Source organism: Gorilla gorilla, chromosome 1, assembly GCF_029281585.2.
Source record: "Gorilla gorilla gorilla isolate KB3781 chromosome 1, NHGRI_mGorGor1-v2.1_pri, whole genome shotgun sequence".
NCBI lineage: Eukaryota > Metazoa > Chordata > Mammalia > Primates > Hominidae > Gorilla > Gorilla gorilla.
In genome coordinates, this window is record NC_073224.2 from 56,611,513 (window position 1) to 56,637,824 (window position 26,312).

General features: G+C 38.5%; 1 protein-coding gene across 4 annotated transcripts in view; it reads right to left on the reverse strand.

The window, feature by feature from the left end:
- Positions 1-26,312, reverse strand: part of NR5A2 (nuclear receptor subfamily 5 group A member 2) — a 149,688-nt gene that overhangs the window by 31,073 nt on the left and 92,303 nt on the right. For all 4 annotated transcript variants that reach the window (XM_004028109.5, XM_004028108.5, XM_055367782.2 and 1 more), the window contains one exon: positions 25,249-25,396. In XM_004028109.5, coding sequence (XP_004028158.1) covers positions 25,249-25,396 — 148 coding nt within the window. The remainder of the gene's footprint in view (positions 1-25,248; positions 25,397-26,312) is intronic.

Here is a 26,312-nt window from a genome sequence, read left to right on the forward strand (position 1 = left end):
CAGTGGTTACAGCTAAACAAGTAGAGCAACAGAATCCACTGAGTAGGGTTACAGGAAGTAAAACTATCATTTTTCTTCTTTATATTTGGAGTGCTGTAGACAGATCAGATTCACCTAGAATCTGAGGCCAATTGTAGCAGGTAGATGAATTTCTTCATCTACCAATGCAAAACTCACAGGTGAACTTCTGCAAGTGAATGGCAAATTAGAAACTCAAGAATCTCATGGTTGATATTTAGTAACCTTGTTAATATTTACTAATCTTGTTTCTTGTACTTAGTAGTCTTTAATATTTAGGAATCCTATAATTTTATTTCATTTATATTTTAATTTTTATTAAAGGGAAGAGATTATATATGAGGTATCTTCAATAAATTTTTGATAAGTAAAATTTTTGAAGAGTAAAATTGTATTTGGTAATGAATCTTTAGTAAAGCTTATATTCATTTATCTGGTGTACTTATATCTGTGTACAGCGTTCTTCTAATATATGAATTTTTCCTTATGTTCAGGCATAAACTGACTGCCCTTCTTGCAGTTACTTTCATTATTAGGGACATCAAAGTATCAAGGCACCTAGAAACCTGCAACATGATAGCCTATAGGTGTGGTAGCATGCACCTGTAGTCCCAGCTACTCAGGAGGCTGAGGCTGATTGCCTGAGCTCAGGGGTTCAAGGCTGCAGTGAGCTATGGCCATTGCCACTGCACTCCAGCCTGGACAACAGAGCAAGACCCTGCCTTTAAAAAATAATCAAACAAACCTGCAACATAAGAACATAGTGTAACCCGACCTTCTAATTTTTTAGAAAGAAACTGGAATTCATATTTTATGTGGATTCTCTTGATTTTAAATGTTGAGTCACCTTTATAACACACACACACACACACACACACACAAATTCTATCAATGGCCTACCAGTTTATGACATTTGCCTAGGTATATTTCACACAGGAATTGGTGAACCACCTGCTTCATACTCATCTGAGAAACTTAAAAAAAAAATTGCCATTACTCTGGAAATTCCAATTTGGTCGTTCTAAAAAATTTTTTTTTTTTTTTTTTGAGACAGTCGTGCTCTGTCACCTAGGCCGGAGTACAGTGTCTCAGTCTCAGCTCACTGCAACATCCGCCTCCCGGGTTCAGGCGATTCTCCTGCCTCAGCCTCCTGAGTAGCTGGGACTACAGACACGTGACACCACGCCCAGCTGATTTTTGTATTTTTAGTAGAGATGGGGTTTCACCATATTGGTCAGGCTGGTCTTGAACTCCTGACCTTGTGATCCGCCTGCCTCAGCCTCCCAAAGTGCTGGGATTACAGGTGTGAGCCACTGCACCCGCCCAGTTCTGAATATTTTTAAGCCACCTCCCTCAACCCCCAGATGATTCTGATGAGCAACGAGGTTTAAACACTAGGAGTGCTACAGCATCATATAAAGAGGTGGTTAAAATGCAGATTCCTGGGCCCTGTCCTTAGCAATTCCTATTTAGTAGGTCTCAGAGAGGTCTTAGGAATCTGCTAGTTTCATAAGGACCTGGGTAAGACTTACTCGCGCTCAATTTCCTTATCTGTAAAATGAGCAAATTTCACCTCATACCGTAATTGGTGAAGGAATTAAATGAGATAACAATGTATCTAAAAAGGCCTTGGACAGCATCTAGTACACAAGAGTTTCTTAATAAACAGTTAACATCTTCAATATAAGACTATGTTAAGTGTTTGAGGCTGGGTAAGATGTTTTAAAATGGTATTTTGATCATGGCAAATGTAATAAAAATTGGAAACAATGTAATGGGTTAATAGAAGAGGGAAATTCTTTCCCAAATGGCAGATTTGGTAGAGTCTTTCCATAGAGGAAGAGTTTGTCTGAGCTTGAAAGACTGGGAGTTGTTTTGAATGGCATTTCAAGAAGAGAGGCAGAACACAAACTAGCCCCAAAGTAGTAAGATATAGAATAGGCTCCAGGAAGATCAAATTGCTCAGTTTGTTGGGCAACAGTGTGCTGACATGGGCAAGGAGAATGGTGAGACATAAACTTGGAAAGGCAGACCGGAGACCCACGGCACAAGGCTTTAGGAGATCCTGGCCTTGAGTGTTGTTCTGTATGTGTGTGTGTGTGTGTGTGAGAGAGAGAGAGAGAGAGAGAAACAGTGGTGGGATGATGGTGGCGGTGGTGGTTGGTGGTGATGGGAGGATTCAAACATTTCAGGCTCTTTGGAAACAGAAGAGTTATGCTGTGCTTCTAGTCAAAATATTGCAGTGAATTCTCATTTTGGTGCACTCTTCCTGTTACAAACATATCAATGACAGAAAAATACAAAGGGAGAGAAAAGGTCATAGCTAGGCTCAAACAATGTCAACATCTCTGTCACAAACAGAGCAGAAACGCAGAGCAGTGGCCAGGATTTAAACGGTGAACAGTAGCTGGGCATGGTGGCTCATGCCTGTAATCCCAGCACTTTGGGAGGCCAAGGTGGGTGGATCACGAGGTCAGGAGTTTGAAACCAGCCTGACCAACATGGTGAAACCTGTCTCTACTAAAAACACAAAAATTAGCCGGGCCTGGTGGTGCGCGCCTGTAATCCCAGCTACTCGGGAGGCTGAGACAGGAGAATCGCTTGAACTCGGGAGGCGGAGGTTGCAGGAGCCGAGATCGCACCACTGCACTCCAGCCTGGGCAACAGAGTGAGACTCCATCTCAAAAAAAAAAAAAAAGTTATGAACAATAGCTGGAGTCCAGTGAACAGTAGCTGGAGTCCAGCTTCTGAAGGGTGTTGGGGCCTAAAGTGTGGCAACCATGCATGTGGCAACCAGAGCTAGGTCTTGCTTAAAGTAAAGCATGGCGCAGGGCTGGGGCAGGAGTTCCACACTTCCACTCCTTTTGTAAAAGGAGGCTATCAGAAGGAATGAAAGAAGGGGGGGAAAAAAAAAACAAACTAATCCTAATTTACTGCCCAAGCTATAGATTTGGTAAGCTGTGGAACTAGGCAAGGTAGCAGGGCAAAAATATATCCCTGGACTGGGAGTTAAAGCAGGGCCCCCACTGCCTCTGTGACTGGATCTAAAGTATCTTCAGTATGACCACAGTGCAGAAGGCTAAACACCATATAGGACTTGCCTCTGGACTCAGGATCTCATAGAGTCAGACAGAAGCTAATACAGAAATGCTAAATACAGAGGAGTGAGCACAGTGTGTGTAGCAAAGAAAACACAAGACAGGAGAAAGACGGAAACAAGAGCAGCCACCAAAAGTCTTACTCAAAGTAAGTCTGCAACTAATAATGTGAAAAACCACACACACAGACACACACACACACACACTTTTTACATACAGCATATACAGCAAGATATATATTGCTAAGGAAAAAGTCAGCAAAAATAAAACATCAACTCACTCCAGAAGAAATTATTTCTATGGAAGAATCTGACAAAAACCTCAAAATTAGTTTGCTTGAGGTGTTTAAGAGAGAAATAGAGATATTATTCATCTAAAAAGAAAGATATCAGTGCCATAAGACAAGGCAAGAAGAAAAAAATCTTAATAAATTGATTAATTAAAAAGGAAAAAATGAAAAAAATTAAAAGATACGTAATGAAACAATAGAAGCCAAATTTAAACATTAATGGGAAAACTGGTCTATTAGAAATCTTTAAAGCAAGACAGACATGGTGGCATGCACTTGCAGTCCCAGCTATGTGGGAGGCAGAGGTGGGAGGATTGCTTGAGCCCAGAAGTTTGAGGCTGCAGTAAGCCATGATCGTGCCATAGCATTCTAGGCTGGGTGACAGAGTGAGACCCTGTCTCTAAAAATAATAATAATAATAATAATATTTTTTTAAAAAAAGAAGTCTTTAGGCTGGGCGCAGTGGCTCACGCCTATAATCCCAGCACTTTGGGAGGCCGAGGCGGGTAGATCATGAGGTCAGGAGTTCGAGACCAACCTGGCCAAAATGGGAAACCCCATCTCTATAAAAATACAAAAATTAGCCGGGCGTGGTGGCAGGCACCTGTAATATCAGCTACTCAGGAGGCTGAGGCAGGAGAATCACTTGAACCCGGGAGGCAGAGGTCGCAGCGAGCCGAGATCGTGTCACTGCCCTCTAGCCTGGGCAACAGAGCAAGGCTCCATCTTAAAAAAAAAAAAAAAAAAAAGAAGAAATCTTTAAAACAAAAAAAAATTATTCAAATACAAAACTAAGTTGATGGTATATGTGCTAGACTGGATATAGTTGAAGAGGGAATTATGCAAAAAGCAGCACAGTGAGATAAAAGGGGGAAAAAAGCTTAAAAACTAGAAGACACAGTAGACTGTGAGGCTCCAACATATGCCTGATAGGAGTTAGCAGAGGCATTTGCATAGAAGTGACATATGAAAAGAGAATAGCAGAATTCTTCAGTGCCCTCTAATTGGATGTGCACTTCCGGTATGCTCAGACACCTTGTAGTAAAAGTATATAAGACATTGGCAATAAAGAAAAACCTTAAAAACTATCAAAAAGAAAAGACAGTAGACTTCCAAAAGACTTCCCAAGTGTTAAGAGACTATATTGTCAACTTCAAGTTTTATATTCATCTAAACTATCTTCCAAGAAGTGGCCAAATTTAAAACATTTCCTACATACAAAAACTGGGATGGTTTATTAGTAAATAGATCAAACTCATCTCTTAAAAAATAGATTATAAACATGTTTGCCATATGACCCAACAAGTGCATTCTTGGGCATTTATCCAAGAGAAATGAAAACTTATATTTACATAAAAACCCATACATGATATTCATAGCAGCTTATTTGTAGTATCCCAAAACTGAATGTATACAACTCAAATGTCTTTCAATAAGTGAAGGGTTAAGCAAACTGTGGTATATCCATACCAAAGAACACTACACAATCATAAAAATGAACAAACTATTGATACACTTATGGATGAATCCTAGGGGAATATTGCTGAGTGAAAGATGCCAATTCCAAAAGGTTACATACTATATACTTATATAACATTCTTGAAATATCAAAATTACAGAGATGGAGAAGAGATTAGTGATTGTCAGGTGTTAAGAATGGAGGGAGGGGAGGGTGCTATAAAAGGGCTAGCACAAAGGAAACTTGTGGTGATGAAAAAGTTCTGTATCATGATTATGTTGGTAGTAACATGAACCTACATGTGATAACATTGCCAGAACCCACCCCCCCAACACATACAAACACACAAACGAGTGCATTTAAACTGGTGAAATACGCAAACTGAATAATTGGTAAACTCTACAGACTATACCAATGCCATTTTCCTGGTTTTGTTTGTTTGTTTGTTTAGAGATGGAGTTATCTCTTGTTGCCCAGGCTGGAGTGCAATGGCATGATCTCAGCTCACTGCAACCTCCACCTCCCAGGTTCAAGCAATTCTCCTGCCTCAGCCTTCCAAGTAGCTGGGATTATAGGCATGTGCCACTATGCCCGGCTAATTTTTGTATTTTTAGTAAAGACAGGGTTTCTCCATGTTGGTCAGGCTGGTCTCAAACTCCCGACCTCGGGTGATCCATGCACCTTGGCCTCCCAAAGTGCTGGGATTATAGGCGTTAGCCACTGCACCCTGCCTTTCCTGATTTTTATATTGAGGATAGTTATGCGAGATGTTGCCATTGAAGAAATTGGATGAAGGGTACTTGGGACTCCCCTATATGTATCTTAACATCCAACTTCCTGTAGATTTAAAATGATCTCAAATTTAAAAGTTTAAAGGGATTGTAGGCTAGATTAAAGAAAAGCCAAATAAAATATAGACAACTGCTGCTTACAGGAAAACCACCTAAATCACAGAAACACAAGAAACCCCACTAAATCAACTGAACAGGAGAAAACAAGGAGAATGGGAAAAAAGATGTCAATGTTAATTTTAAAAAGCTGATAAAACATTCTTAATATCAGACAAAGCAGATTTAAAAGATCAAAACATTAAAAGAAAATAAGTGGCGAGGTGTGGTGGTGCTTGCCTGTGATCCCAGCACTTTGGGAGGCTGAGGCGAGAGGGTCACTTGAGCTCAGGAGTTTGAGACCAGCCTGGGCAACATAGTGAGACCTTGTCTCTATAAAAAGAAAAGAAAAGAAAGAAAGAAAATAAGAAGCACACGATAATAATAAAAGAAATAATCTACACAGAAGATATAACAAATTTATCAATAATGATATAAAGAAATAAATATTGACATCTAAAATTGAGACTGTGTCATATATGCCATATTAAAATTAACTAAATATCACATCAAAAGAAAGTTTCAGTAATATGCATAACCTCATAGTGAAATCATCTTATAATCCAAAAACAAAAAGATAATCAAAACCTCCATTTGTTTGGAAATTTTAAAACCCATTGTGAAATAAATCTCGATTACAATCGAGATGACAAAATATTTAGCACTGGACATAGGGCTACCAGATAGGGCTACTGGTGTTGTGTACCACACAACTCTTAGGGATGCATTGATATATACTATAGTGTGAGTGGTGCCCCCTAGAGTTCTGTACAGTGACTTGCATAAACCCACAGCAGCCTTGAATGTCCGTCTCCAACATCAAAACTTCCACAAATACAACTATGGCTGTGCCAAGAGGCAACTTTCTAATACTAAATGCTTTCATCAAATGAGAAACAAAACAAAACAAAACAAAAGAACAATGAAAATGTATGGCTGAAAATTAGATGAACAAAATTGTCAACTGACGAAGCTAGAACCAGAACAATAAAATAACAAAAGATAAGAGAATAATTTGTTGAAATAAAAGGCAAAGAAAAAATAGCTGTTGGATCTCTCTCCAAGATCAATAGCTTCTTCTCTTTTTTCTATTAAAAAGAAGACTACTAAAATAGACAACACTTTTCATATCAAGTCATTCGACTTTAGAATGATTCCTATAAAAGACTGAAATAAGGCAAGAGTACCTGTTATCACACCAAGTCAATATTGTCTAACCAACAAAATAAGATCAGAAATGGAATCCAGAAAAGCAAAAGATAAATATGTATTTATTTTTAGACTAAGAATGTCTACACGGAAGGTTGAAGATAAATTACAGAAAAGCCATTTCAAATAATAAGGGCATTTAGTAGATTTGTTAAATAAAAATGCAATATAAAAATATCCAGCCACATGGATATTAACTACAGAAAAGGTTTGCATTATAAAAACCAACTCTATATAATAGCTAGAATAAATTAGTAACAAATGATGTACAATACCTCTGTGGAGAAAATTGCATGACTTTATTGAAGGACATCAGAGTACACCTGACTAAAGGAAAGATGAACTATGTTCATGAACGGGAAAGTCTCAATACTCCCAAGAAAATAATTTTTCTCCAAATTAATCTCTAAATACAATGCAATTTTACTCAAGACCCCACTGGGTTCTTTGTGGAACAACAGCAAGCCAAACCTAAAATTCATGTGGAAAAGCAAAAGCCTAAGACTAATGAAGACTATTTTGAAATAAAAGGTGGAGGGACTACTCAAGCAGATATCAAGATTTATTATAAAAATGCATAAAACATGTGAGATTAGCACTGAGATAATCAAATAGGCCAAAGGAACAAAGTAGAAAGTCCAGAAAGAGACCCACACATATACAGATCTTGAATACATAAGAGAGGTGGCATTAAAAACAGTGGGAAAGCAAGCGATTCAGTAAGCAGTGTGGGAAAAACTGACTACCCTTAAGAAAAATAAAATAAAAACTATATCTCCCCCTCACACCATACACAAAATTAAATTCTGGACATTAAAGATTCATATTAAGAAAAGCAAGGCCTTAATACACTTGGAAAAAAATTAAAGGAGAATGTACTTTAAGACCTCCAAGGTTAGGAAGGATTTCTTAAGAAAATTTAAAAAGCAAAAATTATATGGAAAAATATTGATAAACAGGTACTTCAAAGAAACAGAAAGATGTTCAATATCACTGGTAATCAGAAATACAAATTAAAACAGAATAATGACAGCATCTGTATTATAGTGCTGGTGATGACATGGAAAAATAGAAGCTCTCATTTATTACGCCTAGAAATGTAATTTGGTACAGCTACTTTGGAGAACACTTTGACAATTTCTAGAGTTGCAAGTAATTGTCCAACAATAGAGTGATTGTCCAACAATATATTACAGGAAGACATGGAGGAAAATGTTCTTTTAACATTGTTTGTAATAAATATCCACCAATCAGAGAATGAATCAATAAACTGTGGGGTACATTATATAATGAAATACCATGGATCAGTGAAAATCAAAATAGAATCTAAAATACATAAGTTGGAGGAAAAATGGCACATCAAGCTGTTTTTAAATCCTAAAAACCCTATTCTTTTGTAAGACAAGAATAAGTTTCTTAGCTACCTCTTTGAGAGAGGAATTTCCTTGAAGTTATAATTAGAAATGATACTGTTACAGTATCATGGACCCCAATCCCTTTTGATATGGGCTGTCCTGGACAAATGCCAGCACATGTGGTTATCCAATTTGTCCCATAATTTCTTGTAGCAAGTAACAACAATAACCTTTTTAAAAAAAATTAGAAGAAATTGCTAATTACTACACTATCCTGTCTATATCAGAAACATACTAAGAAATTCATATGACACTTTTATTTTGGTATTCTTAAAATACTTAAAAACGTACACAAATTCATGTTTTAATCTTCATTTCTTCTTCTTTCACTCCATTGAGTTTGATGCTGGCAATATTAGGAAAGGCAGAATCTGTTAATAATCTAGGCTAATAATCTGGTAATGATTTTCAATCAATTATCAAATTCTGTTCACAGTAAATATTTGTAAGAGGATAGGAATTTAGACAGCAGATGTTTCTTCATATTAAAAGTAAAATCTGGGCCAGGTGTGGTGGCTCACGCCTGTAATCCCAGCACTTTGGGAGGCCAAGGTGGGCAGATCACTTCAGGTCAGGAGTTCGAGACCAGCTTGGCCAACATATGGTGAAACCTCGTCTCTACCAAAAACATAAAAAAAAAAAAAAAAATTAGCCAGGTGTGGTGGTGTGCACCTGTAACAGCAGCTATTCGGGAGGCTGAGGCAGGAGAACTGCTTGAACCTGGGAGACAGAGGTTGCAGAGAGCCGAGATTGTGCTACTACACTCCAGCCTAGGTAACAGAGCAAGACTCTGTCTCAAAAATAAATAAATAAATAAATAAATAAATAAAATAAAATAAAATAAAATAAAATCTGGCCAGGCACAGTGGCTCATGCCTGTAATCCCAGCACTTTGGGTGGCTGAGGCTGGCAGACTGCTTGAACCAGGGAGGCTGAGGCTGCAGTGAGCCATGATCACACCACTGCATTCCAGCCTGGGTAACAGAGTGAGGCTCTGTCTCAAAAAAAGAGAAAGAAAAGAAAATCTGCTTAGAGTCAGTAGGCCAGCGTAAGGGATTAAATACCCTATAATTTCAGCAGTGCTTCTGACCGTGGTGATAAAAGCTGTGATACTTCTTGAAACCAATCAGTAGAAAGCAGCTCTGACTGAAACCATGGCATGTTGATGAGGGGGAATTATTAAGCATTTAAGAAGGTAGGATTGTTACTCAGCCCTTGTACTTTCAAGTAGGATCTAGAAGGATCAGATTTAGAATGGGTTATCTTCATCATAAATGACAAGCACTGGTATAGTGCCTTCTGATCTACATACTTAATGAACCAGAAAAGTAGCAGTGAATAGTGGAGAAAACCTAGACTTTGATGTCTAAAGTGTGCAAATCCCAGTTCTATCACTTACTAGCTGAGCAATTTTGTATAGTTGTTTGACTTCTCTGATCTTAGGGAAAGACAGTAAAACAGGAATGGTAAATGATACTTTCATCGGAGGCTTGCTTATGAAGATTAGAAACAGCAGGTATAATGTACTCTGCTCATACAGGACAATAAGATGTAGCTATTATAATTGAACATACTGAGTATTGTTTTTTAATATGAACCGTATTCCAGGCATGATGTTAAGTGAAATCCTTATCTGTGCTCTTTCTTGTGTGTGTTCAAATCGCCTGAACCCAGGAAGCGGAGGTTGCAGTGAGCAGAGATTGCACCACTGCACTCCAGCCTGGGTGACAGAGTGAGATTCCATCTCCAAAAAAAAAAAAAAAAAGAAAGAAAAAAGTGAAGAGTTTCCTAGCATAGGCATTCCCAGAGGGCAGGTGTGAGCCTAGCCATTCCACTTTCTCATCATCTAGGGCCTGCACCAACCTAGGAAGAGGCCTAATTGTTTATTATTAGACCTTGGCTTGATTTTGGGATTTATGATAGATGAATTAAAGTGAAGTGGCTTGAGTCTGCTTACTCTGACATATTCCAAAACATCAAGGATAATAATTATGCTTTTGGTTAGTAGATCAAAGATTTCAAACTATGGCTTGGTACTGAATTAATGTATCAGTTATTGCTGACGTGAGAAAGATCTTTTTCACAGTATCTGTATACCAAAGATTGTATCTGAGAAGAGGCATTTCCCGATAAGCAGCCTTCATTTCTATGACTTTCACAGATGTTTTGAGTAATAATCACTTATTAGTACTATGTGCCAGGCATTATGGTAAGTTCTTCCTAATAATTATTGCATGTAACCATCACAATCATGCTTCAGGTAGATCATTATTATTTCAAGTTTACAGATGGAAAAAAGTGAGGTGATACACGTTCCTAAGGATACAATAGAACAAGAATCTGTATTCAAGTTTGCAGTCATCACCATTAGGCCATATCACCTCAATAGTAAGAAACTTGTCATGAACGCCTCTCTTTTTCCTCATTCATGCATTCTTCTTCTTCTTTTTTTTTTTTTTTTTTTTGGAGATGAAGTTTTGCTCTGTTGCCCAGGCTGGAGAGCAGGGGCGCAATCTTGGCTTGCGGCAACCTCCACCTCCCAGGTTCAAGCGATTCTCCTGTCTCAGCCTCCCGAGTAGTTGGGATTACAGGCATATGCCACCACACCTGGCTAATTTTTGTATTTTTAGTAGAGACGGGGTTTCACCATGTTGGCTAGGCTGGTCTTGAACTCCCGACCTCAGGTGATCCACCTGCCTCGGCCTCCCAAAGTGCTGGGATTACAGGAGTGAGCTGCCGCACCTGGCCTCATGCTTTATTATTTCAGGCCCCAAGTCAAAAGACTTCCTTGCCTGTGAGTGACGACAGCAGATCTGGAATCAGTGGCCCTGGCTTGGAGCATGGGCTCTCTCAGATGCCTAGCTGCGTGGTCATGAGCACGTTAGCCATGCTGAGTCCAGTCACATTTTGTATTATAAAATCACTAAACTTTCAATGTTGTGTTATGTGTAAAGGATAATGTTATAAGAATAGGGTACTTTGTAAATAAAATGTTCTCCACAGAAAACAGAATGACGGCTGCAGGGGCTGAGCAGTGGGTGAATTGGGGATTTACTGTTTCATAAGCACAGTTTTAATTTTGGAAGACAGGAAGTTCTAGAGACAAATGGTGGTAACAGTTGCAATGTGTGTGGACTTAATGCCACTAAACTGCATACTTAAAAATTGTTAAAATGGTAAATCTCATGTTATGTAGATTTTATCACAATTTTAAAAATTAAAAATTAAATAAATCTGCACTTAAAAATTCCTACATAGATGTTAGCAGTATTAACACTACTATAATAATTACTTTCTCTTAGGATAAATGGTACAGAGAAAGGATTATTTCAGGTGTGCTATCAATTCTTATATATACAGTCATGTGTTGCTTAATGACAAGGATACATTCTGAGAAGTGCACTGATAGGTGATTTCGTTGTGCGATCATCACAGAGTGTACTTACACAAACTTACTACACACCCGGGATATGTGGTAAAGCCTATTGCTCCTAGGCTACAAACCTATACAGTGTGTCACTGTACTGAATATCGAAGGCAGTTGTAACACAGCGAGTTACATAGAAAACAAGGTACAGTAAAAGTACAGTCTACGAGATAAAAAATAGCACGCCTGTATGGAGCACTTATCATAGGTGGAGACTGCAGGACTGGAAGTTGCTCTGGGTGAGTCAGTGAGTGAGTGGTGAGTGAATGGGAAGGTACAGGACATTCCTGTAGACTACTGCAGACTTTATAAACAGTGTACACATAGGCTACATTAAATTTATAAAAAATATTTTTCTTTCTTCAGTAATAAATTAACCATAGCTTACTGTACCTTTGTTACTTTATAAACTTTTCAATTTAAGCTTTTTGACTCTTTGTAATAACACAGCTTAAAACACAAATACATTGTACAGCTGTACGAAAATTTTCTTTATATGCTTATTCGATAAGCTTTTTTCTATTTTTAAATTTATTTATTTACTTTTTAAACTTTTTTTGTTAAAGAGGAAGACACAAACACATATATTAGCCTCTAAGCCTATACAAGGTCAGGATCATCAATATCACTGTCTTCCACCTCCATATCTTGTCCCATTGGAAGGTCTTCAGGGGCAAGAACACACATAGAGCTGTCATCTCCTATAACAATACCTTCTTCTGGATACCCCCAGAGGGACCCGCCTGAGGCTACTTTATAGTAAGTTTTCTTTTATATACATAGGTATAAAGAATATGCTCTAAAATAACTTCAAAGTATATAGTAGGGTAAATACTAGGCAATAGGAATTTTTCACCTCCATTATAGTCTTCTATCATATATATGACCATATATATATATGTATATATGTACATATATACACATGTATGTGTGTGTGTGTGTATATATATATAGTCCATCAGTGACCAAAACATCATTATATAACGCTTGACTGTATAACCAAGATAGGACAAAATGAATATGATCATTCCTGCTGAGGGATTAGGCAGAATTGTCCAATTTGAGTCCAGCATGGCCACTCAGGACACACTGACCTTTATGGATGGCACAGAGCTCCATGTACCGAGAGTAAAGTGGAGAGAGTCAAAGTGTGAGTGACTGTAGGAGAGATTCTGCCCTCCAAAGTTCAGGGTACCCAGCATGCAGCATGCACAGCTGAGTCCTAACGCAGCAAAAGGCAATGTACATTCCCCACGTTTCTGGGAAATCACTTTTACACTTCACAATGAAAATTTTAGATTTAGTTGAAAAGGATGGCCAAGAAATAGTAGGTCTAATTTTGAAACAAATGCAAAAGCACTATTTCTGTAATATGGAAATCCATATCTGTGCTCTTTTCCTGAGTGTGGAGTTCAAAAATTTCAGTTCAAATCCTGACTCTACATGACTGTGTACAAGTCACTTAACCTCCATTAGCTTAAATTTTCTTACTCAGAAATAAGACGTGTTTGTACTCAGCAACAGCATAGGTTCTTTTCCATGCTGATGTTCTGGGACTCAGTTCCTCCAGGGCTGAGGCCACATTGGTGCTGTCCAAAATCTGGGTAACTTGGGATGTGGGTGTTAGGGACAGTGCCCCCTGCTAAGGCTCCTGGAGGTGATCCCATGCAGTTTCCCAACTCCTTTCAGAGGAGTTGAACAGAGTGGTTGACACAGCTAAAGCAGCGAGAAACATCAACCAAGAGCACATGGCATTCTTACTTGATTTTTCTTGCTGGTTATTCCTAGCTTGCCTGGCCAATATGTCTCTGAAAAATCATCTCCTTTCAGAGGAGTTGGGAAACTGAAGAGGCATGAAGCCTCTGATTGCTGTGAGATTTATGTAACATGGGGGTTGACAAAGGCTTTCTGATTGATAAAATGTAATCAAGGAGAATAGCATGTGTGTGGAACATGCATTAGTTCAGTGAAAACAAGGAACAGAAAGAAAGACAAGAGATGCATGCAGCGTTGCTGATGGCATGGCATGTTTTGGACTCTTCGCTGGTGTACCACGCCTTATTCAGAACAGTGTCCTGGGGATCCAAAATGCAGCTCTGTATCATAGGAGTTTCCTTCTCTTTGGAAAGACTATATATTGCCAGTTCTTGCCGGGCACATTGGCTCACACCTGTAATCCCAGCACTTTGGGAGGCCAAGGCGGGCAGATCACTTCAGGTCAGGAGTTTGAGACCAGCCTGGCCAACATGGTGAAATCCCGTTTCTACTAAAAATACAAAAATTAGCCGGGGGTGGTAGCAGGCACTTGTAATCCTAGCTACTCAGGCGGCTGAGGCAGGAGAATCACTCAAACCCAGGAGGCGGAGGTTGCGGTGAGCCAAAATTGCACCACTGCACTCCAGCTGGAGAGAGTGAGACTCCATCTCAAACAAAAAAAAGACTCTATGTTGTCATTTCATAGCTTGCCTAGTACAATGGTTCTGCATAGTGGCCACTCAATATATTTTGTGTGATTTAATGTTTCAATACTGATGAGAGGCCTTGTACTTCTATTTGTTCTTATCTCCTGGCTTTGGATTGGTCTGTTTGAAATTTAACCTTCTTAACCAAACACAGCCACAACTCAAGATAAGACTTATCAGATTTTTATCAGTAAACTAGAAAGAAGATCTAATGCAAGACTCATATGTGAGTCACTGATTTGGTCCATTGTAGAACAGACCTAAGGCCCTGGGGTGTCCAGAGTCCACTAGAGTGCAGCATCTGGGCTAACCACATTAACCAACTACCCTCTTCTGAGCTGGTACGAAGACAGCCACTCTATTCTGAGATTTGAACAGAGTGGCTGACACAGCTAAAGCAGTGAGAAACATCAACCAAGAGCACATGGCATTCTTACTTGATTTTTCTTGCTGGTTATTCCTAGCTTGCCTGGCCAATATGTCTCTGAAAAATCATCTCACTAAATAGCAGTAGTTAGCAAAATGACAAGATTAGCATTAACAGCTAAAATATGACAAATATTTTTAGGCATAAGGTGTTCAGAAATATGCTTAAATAAATGCTATTTAGGCAATTATATTCTTGTGCCAGCAAATAACAAATGATAATCACTTCTTTCATGGCTGTAAGTTCATATTGATTAAGTTCAAACTTAGAACTCCAAAATGAATTACATCTGGTCATTGCTAAACTGCTTTGCTCACTGGAAGAAAAAAAAAAAAATCCACAACACCTATTATACTGCATTTAATTAAGACAAGCATCAACTTTATGTGCCATTATTTGCTTCTGCCAAATCTCTATGGTGTAAATATTGAACAGTGGCATCTCTTGAATGCTAATCAATCCTTTCTGAATTTCAAATGATTACATAAATTTTAGGAAATGCTTATTTGCCAGCATTACCCTCAGGTGCATATGTATCAGCAAGGCATTAGTATGAAGATATGTGCAGTTATTTGACAAGTGTCTAGTGAATGTTTTTCTAAATTAGAATATTACATATGAAAAGGTAAACACTGAGAATGAATGCTAATTGTACGAAGAACCCTGGGATATTTCTTTTGCTTATCTGACTTCATGAAGAACAATTTAACCAATGCTCTTGGGTAAAGATGTGAGGTAAATGTTCTGCTTCACTAGGCTTTGCAGTCCAGCCAGTGGCAGTGTGTGTGTGGGTGAGTATGTAATCATATTTAGAGGAAGCCAGCAATAAAGCAAATATTGTGACCAGCTTCAGGAACGAGAATTGCCACATAATAGGAAAATCAAGTTTTGCTGTTTCAAAACCAACTTTTATGCAGCTACCAAGTAAAAAGAATTTTATGATGTTTAGACTATAATGCTTATTTCAGAATTAATAAGCATAAATTTTGATGCACAATTGGACATTTTTTACTAGTTTTCCACCCTTCTGAAGCTCTTACAGCACTTCCAGTGATGAGGTAGTCAACTAAGGGATAAGAACAGGCACTGCTATTTCACTTTCTAGAGCAGCTGTAGATTTGCCATATAGCAAATGGTACACCTGGTACTGTCACCTTCTGACTTACAGTGAATGAATCGTTCATCTTGCTTTAGGCACTGCAAACACAATTTAAATCAGTGATCAAATTTCTCTGTTGGATTTTTTTCTTCTTCTTCTTCTTCTTCCTAGTTAGTTCCTGCAAGCAGATCTCTGTTGGATTTGTAAGCCTCTTTTATTAACTGGATGTAATGTTGCAAAAAAGCAAAATGGGAATTCATTTTTCCCTTTGTTTCAGTTGCTTTACTTATTAATAGATTTGTGCTCTCTTTTTCACCTCCCACACAATAGGAACACCTAATTTGGTGGCAGAAAAACAACACAACACAACACAAACTCAACAAGTTGCTGTGCCTCTTCTAGAGAAGTGGACAAAAAAGTACTCTCCTTTTGTAAGCCCTTTGAATTCTCTTCTCCAAAACTGTGTCTACAATATTTCCAGGCTTCTCCAGAAGTGCTGAGGGAAGGGAGCACTCGGACTCCAACAGTGCCCCCCATACACTTCCTTTCTGGGGGGTTCATCGCTTAGCAAAGGCAAAATGCAGGCATCCTGAGCACAGCCCAGGTCAGAACAATTTTTCTTTTTCAAAAAGACAACCCCACAATGGCCAATCATCAGGTGATCCTGCAAAACTGTTTTCTCTCCACAGGAAGTGGCAGAAAAACCCCTTCATGATTTACACCACAATGTCACACTGACATCAGGACTCCGATTAGCTAATGGAACTGCAGTTAAAGCAACGAGTTCACACCCTCCACTGCACAATTAGAACATCCTTGCCAGGGGTAGCAAACAACTGAGCAGTTAGGGTGAAGAGGCTATGCACGGTGAAGTCTTTTCCTTTTATAAGAGAGCACATGCCAACCTTGCTGGTAGATTCAGAATAGTACTTCCTATCGGACAAAAAGGAAGGGTCCTCTTTTAAAGAAAAATAGACAAGGAGAAAGATGTTCTGATTGAAGTGCGGTGGTTTTCTGGGCTACGTTAACACGGGAGCCTTTTGTATGCCTCACTTAATGGCTGAATGTTTGCTATTCCTACAAATCTCTGTTGTCTCTTAAGTGAGATGTGAGATCAGTAGTTGCTCTGCAGTTCTTGGCTTATTTATAAAGCCTTCATTTTCAAATGAAGTGTGTGTGTGTATGTATGTGTGTGTATATATTCAGAGAGAGAGAGAGTCTCAAAAGTGATGAGACAGAGTTCCCATATATGATGGCTTGTGCTGGAGTTACAAGCTCTGTGCGGAGGTCCTGACTGGGCCTGGGGTATGGGGCCAGTCTCCCTATTTGCATTTTGCCTTACCAACCACTCTATAGGGAGCTTTGACAGCAAACCTCTGCCAGGTTCTGATATTGAATGCCAGAGGACAAATGGCACACACTTAAGTAAAGGGAAAAGAAGCATTAGATATTTCTTTAAATGTCAAAGCAGAAGAAATAATGGACAAAATTCAAATAAGAAAAAAATTCCTATATCAGAAACTAAAGACTATTGGAAAACTAACCACTGCAAATAAATTTCCCTATCTAAAAGACTTTTATCCAAATCTTTCAGCTAGTAAACATTGTATTTACTATTAACAATGTCAGTGTCATATTGCAAGAGCAGAGTTATGGTTGAACCCTTCAGGAAAGCGGACAGTTGTACTTGAAAACAGAATGTACAAACTTACTACACTCCTCTCTGCCTGCCCACCACCCCCACTCCACCCCGCCCTGCCCCAGGGAGCTCGTCCACCTAAATCTTAGAGATGCAATTGGCTACTTTAGGATTTTTAATGCCAGTGACTGCCAGAGGGGAAAAGAATGACTATTTGTTTTGTTATTATTTTTCCTTTTACCATCACAAGCAGTTAAAATACATCCTAAAATAGACATATGTATAACGAAAGCTATGATCATTTGGCTTTCCTAATGTCTAGTGAATGGTCCAAAGAAAACATCACACCTAAGAGGTGACAAATCAGCTACAAGGAGGAAGTCTTTAAGAAAGAGGTACCAAAGCTGTGAGGCAAATGCATTCTGGGAGCTTGCTGGAGCTCTGAAACCCAGAGTTCACATAGAGAAAAACAAAACTTACAATATCCAGTTGACCCTTGCACAACACAGGTTTGAACTGCGTGGGTCCACATCTTATGCAGACTTTTCTCAGCCGAACACAGATAAGAACACAGTATTCACAGATACAAAACCTGCCTGTATGGAGGACCAATGTTTTGTATGCTCGGGTTCTGCAGGGCCGACTGCGCGACTTGAGTGTGTGCAGATTTTGGTATAAACAGGGGTCCTGGAACTGATTCCCTGCATATACTGAGGGATGACGGTATTTAGAAACTGAGTGAATTAAGAGCTATATAATTACTTAGCATATTCAATAAAAATTGGAAATTCAGGTGAAGTATTTCTCTGCTTCTACCAATAGATATTGCTTTTCTTTTTGTCCACATTCTTCAGTTGACTGTCGTAATTTCTTATATCATTTTGCCTTAATAAATAAATAGTGTCTTAGTAAGTACAGTCCTCCCTTGGTATACAAGGGGGTTCAGTTTCAGGACCCCTGCCTATACTCAAATCTGCAAATACTCAAGTCCTGCCATCTACCCCGTGAAACCTTCAGATCTGAAAAGTCAGCCCTCTGTATATGTGGATTTTGCATCTGATGGATACTATATATATATATATATATATATATATTTTTTTTTTTTTTTTTTTTTTTTTTTTGAGACAGAGTCTTTCTGTGAAGCCCAGGCTGGAGTGCAATGGCACAATCTCAGCTCACTGCAACCTCCGCCCCCTGGGTTGAAGTGATTCTCCTGCCTCAGCCTCCAAAATAGCTGGGATTACAGGTGCCCACCACCACACCTGGGTAATTTTTGTATTTTTAGTAGAGACGAGGTTTCACCATGTTGACCAGGCTGGTTTCAAACTCTTGACCTCAGGTGATCCACCCGCCCTGGCCTCCCAAAGTGCTGGGATTACAGGCATGAGCCACTGCACCCGGCCTTTTGGATACTGTATTTTGGACTTGCATTTGTACACAGAACCTGCAGATACAGAGGGCTGACTGTATTTACTGAAAAAAAAATTTCGAGCAGAAGTGGACCCACACAGTTCAAATCTGTGTCTTCAAAGGTCTTCTTTACACAGTATTTTTAATATGCTCACTGATGAGATCAAATGTCTCCGAAGAGGAAAGTAGGCTGAATCACAAAAAGTACTGACTGTCATTTGGGGTTATTAGTTCTAGACCTGGATCTGAACCTAAAATGTTGGATAAATCATCTAGTTTTGTTTTTTTAATTACAAAACTGGAGGAGAATGTTCTCTTAGGTCTCTTCATTCTGTAAGAGAGAAACTAAGTGATTTATTCACCTGAGGACATTTTATTATTAACATTACCGAAGAAAAGCATTACTACCACTTCCTTCTATGGCTCATTTTGGTGTTTGACACTGTTAGTGTTACAACTTCAAATAGAACCTAAATGCTGATCATCAGTAACTAATTTCATTTATTATTTTATTTGCAAAGAGGAGGGACTCAGTTTAGTCTCTACATTACTTATACTAATCCCCTTCATAGGCCAGGCACAGTGGCTCATGCCTATAATCCCAGCACTTTGGGAGGCTGAGGCAGGCAAATCACTTGAGGATTTCAGCCTGGGCAACATAGCGAGACCTCGTCTGTACTGAAAATTTAAAAAAAAAAAATCCCCTTCATAATGTGAAGACTTATCTCCCTACTTTCTAAAGGGGAAAAGAAGATGCCAAATCCTCTAATAGGTATCCATAGAATCTGTTTTCTAGTCTCTCTTTCTTCAAATTTTGTGCTTGCATTTTTTTTAGCTAATTATTTTCAATTCCCATTATTTTTTTCTTTTTAATCTAGAAGTTGGGAGGAAAGGCATTCTTTCATTCATGAATGCAATATTTATTAAAAGCCTATATGCCAGGCAGTACACGAGGAGTAAAACATACACTGTGTTCATGGACCTTACAGTTTATTAATTTGACAGATGAAAGAACTTTGCTTCACTAAGAAAACAAGAACATTTCACTTAGCAAATAAAAAAAGAAAACCAGAACAACCATAGAGCCCTGCCCCCAACTTTGTTTGGGGTCAGACTTATACAGTTTAAAGTAGCCACAACAAAGAGAAAAATGTTCTGCTCTGCCTTAGAAATACTGTTTTTTTCCTTCCAAATTATGATTTTAAAGGTCTTTCAAGGGAGGGCCAGATGTTGTGACTCATGGCTGCAATCCCAGCACTTTGAGAGGCCAAGGAGGGAGGATTGCTTGAGGCCAGGAGTTTGAGACCAGCCTGGGCAACATAGTGAGACCCTGTCTCTATAAAAAAATTAAAAAATTAGCCAGGCTATGAGTGTGACCTGTAGCCCCAGCTACTCAGGAGGCTGAGGCGAGAGGATCATTTGAGCCTAGGAGTTAGAAGCTGCAGAAAGTTATGATCATGCCACTACACTCCAGCCTGGGCAACAGAGCAGGACCCTGTCTCTAAAATTAAGAAGAATAAATAATAAAATAAAGTTCTTTCAAGCCTTGAAGGTCTTACCCATCCATTTTGAAAATCCCTTTCAACTTGTGTTCAAGTCACATTGTTTATTAATAAACAATACTGTTTATTCTGAGACATTATAATACTGGCTTAGATGACCTTTTATAATTTAAGATAATGTTCTTAATTTTTTTAAGATAAAGAAATCGTGACTAGACACTACAGAATGCCTGAACTGAACCTGTGGATGAAACAAGCAACTCTTCAATCAGTTTTGTTCTTGAATTATGCCCATTGCTTCTCTGCAGATGAGGATCAGGTGACAGGCTGGTGAGGACATTTAGCAGGCAGTAGCTTTTCTGTCTGGGCCAGCTGAGTCATTCCCTGAGGCAACCATAACTCATCTTCCCTGGGGTGTTTGTCTCCATGAGGACAAAACTTACCTGGGATGTGTATAATCAAATGTCACATTCAAAATTTGGAAATTTAGTATGAAGCAAAGAGCTATCATGATGAACAAATATATTTTCTCCATTCATTTTGCTGGAAACAGGATTGTATCAATGCCAAGAAAGAATTGTACAACATTGTCTTAACTACTATTACTTAACATGGGCTGAAAGCCTATCATCTTGCATTTGCTTGGAACAGAAATGCATTTGCCCCCTGGTTTTAGTCAGTAATATTCTTTCTAATTTTTCTTCATGTTAGCTTTCCCAAAGAGCTTATGAATAAACATCTCCTCTCATAAACTGGGAGAATGCAAACTGATAACAGAAATAATTTAATTTTGAGGAGATATTTATTAGAGAGTTCTTTGGAAAAACTGGTCTCTGAAAAATAACCTGTATTTGAATACGGCTTTTAGCTAAACCACCTCCTATTACCTATCACGAGTTGCTTCGGTAAAGGCTTTGCTTTAAGTTTCAAACTATTTGTTTATTTTTATTTTTTAATTTTCTAAGGCAGGATCTTAATCCGTTGCCCAGGCTGGAGTGAAGTAGTATGATCTTGGCTGATCCTCCCACCTCATCCTCCCAAGTAGCTGAAACCACAGGTGTCTGCCACCACACCTGGCTAATTATTTTGTAGAGATGGGGTCTCACTATGTTGCCCAGGCTGGTCTCAAACCCCTGGGGCTCAATCAGTTCTCTCACCTTGGCCTCCAAAGTGCTGAGATTACAGGTGTGAGCCACCATACCTGGCCCATTTATTTATTTTTATCAGTAAACATTTTTTAAGTCCCTACTATGTACCAAGCATTGTGCTAGAAATGTAAAGAAAACATTAAAACTAACAACTAACAGAGATTGGGCCTACAGAATCTATTATGTTATACACAGAGAAATGTGCTGAGAGGGCATTTTTGACTTATTTCCTTTCTTGACCAGCTTACCCAACTGATGTCTGCTCATGGATACAATCTGAGGGGGGAAACGTCAGAGAGCAAACTAGAAGGACTTGAGTCCACTGTACTTTTCTTTTGAGTCCTGTCATGAGCTTTTTGTGTCAGCAGTAACAAACTTTAGTGAAGAATGACTTTTAGATTAGAAAGTGGATGACTGCTATTGGGACCCGCTTTGAATCAACTGATCAGTTACTGTTCCTGTAGATGTTTCTATTCCAGCTAGACAACCAGAAACCCCAAACACACCCTAGACTTTTCCCTCTCAACTCTGCCACATCTTGTGCCTTGAAACCTATAACTGGTTTATATCCTTCATCTCAGTCCAACCACATGGAGTATTAAAACCACCTCTAGGCCAGGCGTGGTGGCTCACGCCTGTAATCCCAGCACTTTGAGAGGCCAAGGCAGGTGGATCACCTGAGGTCAGGAGTTCGAGACCAGCCTGGCTAACATGGAGAAACCCCGTCTCTACTAAAAATACAAAAAAATTAGCCGGGTGTGGTGGCAGGCACCTGTAATCCCAGCTACTCAGGAGGCTGAGGCAGGAGAATCACTTGAACCCAGGAGGCGGAGGTTGTGGTGAGCTGAGATCATGCCATTGCACTCCCGCCTGGGCACCAAGAGTGAAACTCCGTTTCAAAAAAAAAACCACCTCTAAAAATAAATCACAGCATGCCAGGAATAAAAGCAAAAAAAAAAAAAAAATTAAATAAGTAAAATAAAAATAAAACCTCTGAAAACAGGGTTTCTAGCACTGTTCTTGGTCCAGTCCACTTTCCATGCTGCTACCAGAAAGGCAAATTGACTTAAGTTATTCACTGCATCCCCATCCCCTTAAGAACACTGCTATACTTCCTAATTGTCTAGAGAATGAAAGCCATGGCACTTACTTCTTCTTGCCACTATAGCCCCAGTGCCTTCTTCAGTGCCGGACACATAGTAAGCACTCAATGAGTATGTGTTGAATGCATCTGTGGCTTTCATGTCCATGTCCAGGCTCCTGTCTATGTCTCCAGCCACATCTGCTGCTTCCCTCAAGCCGTATCCATCAACTAACAGTTCCCCAAACTCATTTTGCTCTCTCTTGCCTTTAAGCTTTCACACTGGCAGTGCTTCTAGCTTGGAACGCTGCACCCGCTTGGGACCACACCCCACCTTCTCTCACCAAATCTATCTGGAAAACACTGTTTCATCTCTCACAGGAGAATACTGCTGCAGTCATCTCTCAGAACAGACCCTGGACTCTGACTAGTCCACAAAATCTTCATTTTTCTCCAGGACCAAAGAGTCTCAAGGCTGGGCTGAGACAAAAACATAGCAGGCTTCAGACTCAGGGGACTCGAGGCTCAGGAGGAGCATCTGGGACAGCGGGTACCAGCTTAGGACTTGGCCTTAACTTTCAAGAGTGACTCTGGTATGATTTCACCCTTAATCACAGGTAAAACCAGCATTTGGGGCTAGCTGAGGCACCTAAAGTTAATTATCTATATACCTCAATAAAGGTGAAATTCAAAAAATTGATTAGCCACTGTTTCTATAGAGTAAAAAGTTTTTCCACTCATAAATTAGAAACTACTTGAATTTTACTACTGGTTACTTTTCTCCTGCTTCTCTAAAAAAATAGACTCTCGGCCAGAATTCTATTTGCCTCTGATCTGAAAGCCATGCTTTCCTTTCTTCCTTAAGCAACAAATAGACATGGATTTAATGGACATTTAGGCCAGCTATTCACTGGTGTAGTGGGCTCCTGAAACAATCAAAGTGCTCATTAAACATCAGAGTGTATGACTAAAGTTCTGGTAAATACATGGCCCAGTTGTTCAGGAAGATAATTTTTGAGGTTCAAAAGTTCAAAGCATCTCAGATTTAGCCCAACCCCCTCCTTATAGTATTAGCAGAGAATATAATAATTTTGGAAAATGATGAAGGAAAGTTAAAAGTGCTGAAAACTAAAGATGGCTCATGGTTAATATGTACATCTTCAAATGTAATACATTTCTTCAAGTAATTTAAAATACCATTGAAATGAGATGACCCTCTAAATATTTTATCACTAAGATGCTATACGGTTTCTTATACATATATTACCACATTTTCCATTTAATTAGTGATCAAATGCACTAGTTTAAAAGACTAAGATCTTAACATAAACCAGAATAATTTGTGCGATTATAGCAAGCAGGCCTATGCTTGCTATCTTCCTTTTTAACATTCTAAACACTGTTCTCGGGTAAAAGATGCAGACTTACTTGAACAGAACTTTCCTTTTTATTGTGGTTAATACAGAAACCACACAGGATCCAGTCTTGGCATTGTAAACCTTTGAACGTTACATCCATGAAATTCTATTGTCCGTTTAAATTTTCAGTAACATTTCTTTTTGCTGTATTTATCACATTTTCCAAAATATGAAAATGCTCTTTTTATTTTAAATGTTGACTATACATGAAAAATTAACTCTGGTTCTATTACTTCAAACTACCCTTTATTAGCAACAGTTGTGCAGTCCTGTCAAGAAGAATTTTAAAAATAAAGTACCAAATTTGGAGAGTAGACACATCTGTTTTACTTTGCAGTTTGTTTTATTGTTTTATTCCTTAGAATATGAATTCACAACTATCTTATAACTGAAGACTAAAGAAAAAACATATGTTGGTAAATCTGATTTCTGCATTTTTTTCATTCAAGGGAAGTTGCCTCCCTCAGCTGTCTGCCAATAAGTAATAAATGGACTTGGCAAAAAGTTTATTTAAGTTGGCTTTATTAAGCCAACAAAATACAGAAATCAAGTAAGGGACAGACAGGAAAATCTGTTCCTTTGAAGTCAATAAAAATCCATCTCCTTAATCCTTTTTTTATTCCAAGCAGTGGTGATTTTTCTCAACTGACTCACTGAGAACCTTGATTTAGCTAATCTGTCTTACTTAGTTATCTTTCTTTTCCAAAGCTTTCCTAAAGAATCATCCTTTCCCCTTGACAACTGTCATCTTTTGTACTTGCATAGTGGTGCATCTGGTTATAAACATTCTCTAGTTAATCCCGATAGAGATTTAAATACAGGTTTTTAATTACGATTCATATTTTAGAAGAATAAAAACAGAAGTAAGTAGCAAGTTGAAACGAAAGGTACATAGAAATTATCAATGGGAGAAAGATGGCTAAAATTTGATACCATACATCTTTCCTAAGCTGTCTGTTTTAAACCTTTGTCATAGCTTTATTTGGTTATTGCTTATCTGTATATTATGGAAGAAAAACTAGGACTCATTTGAATGAGTCAATTGAATAACTCATTTTCCATTCCCCAACCTATCCACTGAAGGGCTATGCATCATGCAGAAATATATATGAAAATATATTCACGTTTGAAGATTTCATAATTTGACAGGAAGGGCATTATATTGATAGAACAAAAACATACATGGACCACAAGATATTTGAACTTCAACATCATTTAGCAATCGTTGGTTGAGCACAGCATGAGAAAAGGATTTCTTACCTAAACTAAAGAGCACCAAGAATTTCAGACATACGAACTCTCGTTGATCAAACTGGAGAGAACGAAGTTTTGCCACTAACTCCTGTGCATGACTCATGAGGTTGTTGAGGGTGGCTCCAGCTTGTGATGCTATTATGGAATAGTCCACCTGCAATACAGAATCACAGTTTTAAGGACTATCAGAATCAGCAATATATATTTCACCTGAGTCGTAAGAACTATGGGTAAAATCAGATTGCAATACAGGTTTTTAAAATAGAATAGAGATGTGGGGTCTCACTATTTGACCAGACTGGTCTTGAACTCCTGAGCTGAAGTGATCCTCTGGCCTTGGCCTCCCAAAGTGCTGGGATTGCAGGCCCAAGCCACTGTGCCTGGCCACAATACAGATTGATAACAGAAGAGATTTTCCCCATGAAAGTGGTTTGAGGCACATTCCATGATTCTAAAATGCATCAGAATTACTATGTCTGATAAATATAATCACTTTTGATAAGCTTTGTAGGAAACAGGTTTTGGCTACCTAAATTTTTCAAGTATATATGCCTTTTTTATATTATGAAATTACATCATCACATAAGATAAAAAATTTTAACTCTCATGAATAAGGTGAAAGAAAAACATACTGTCCATGAAAAGTGAATCCAGGAGAGTGTTCTATGTATATACAATATTAACTAGTGCATGAGGAAAATAAAGGCAGATATATTTCTACTTGTATTATGAGACTACATTTTAAAGTAATCATAGTTCAAGATTGGATGTTTGTGGATGATGAAAGAATCCCATTTAAATTATTCTTTATAGAACAGCATAAGTGTTAATTTAAAAATTTAAAATAAATACAAATAAATTATTCTTTAGTTTTCTGTTTCCTAAAAAGCATGACATAAAACTGCTATTCTCAGATGATTACATTAGATTACATCAGATTAATGTGTTTCTCTCTAAAGACAGCAATAACTTTATTTAGGAGAATAATTCCGTTGTCTGGGAGCAAAAAAAGAAAAGGCTTATTTCCCTTTTCATTAAAAAAAAAAAGTGCTGGCCGGGCACGGTGGCTC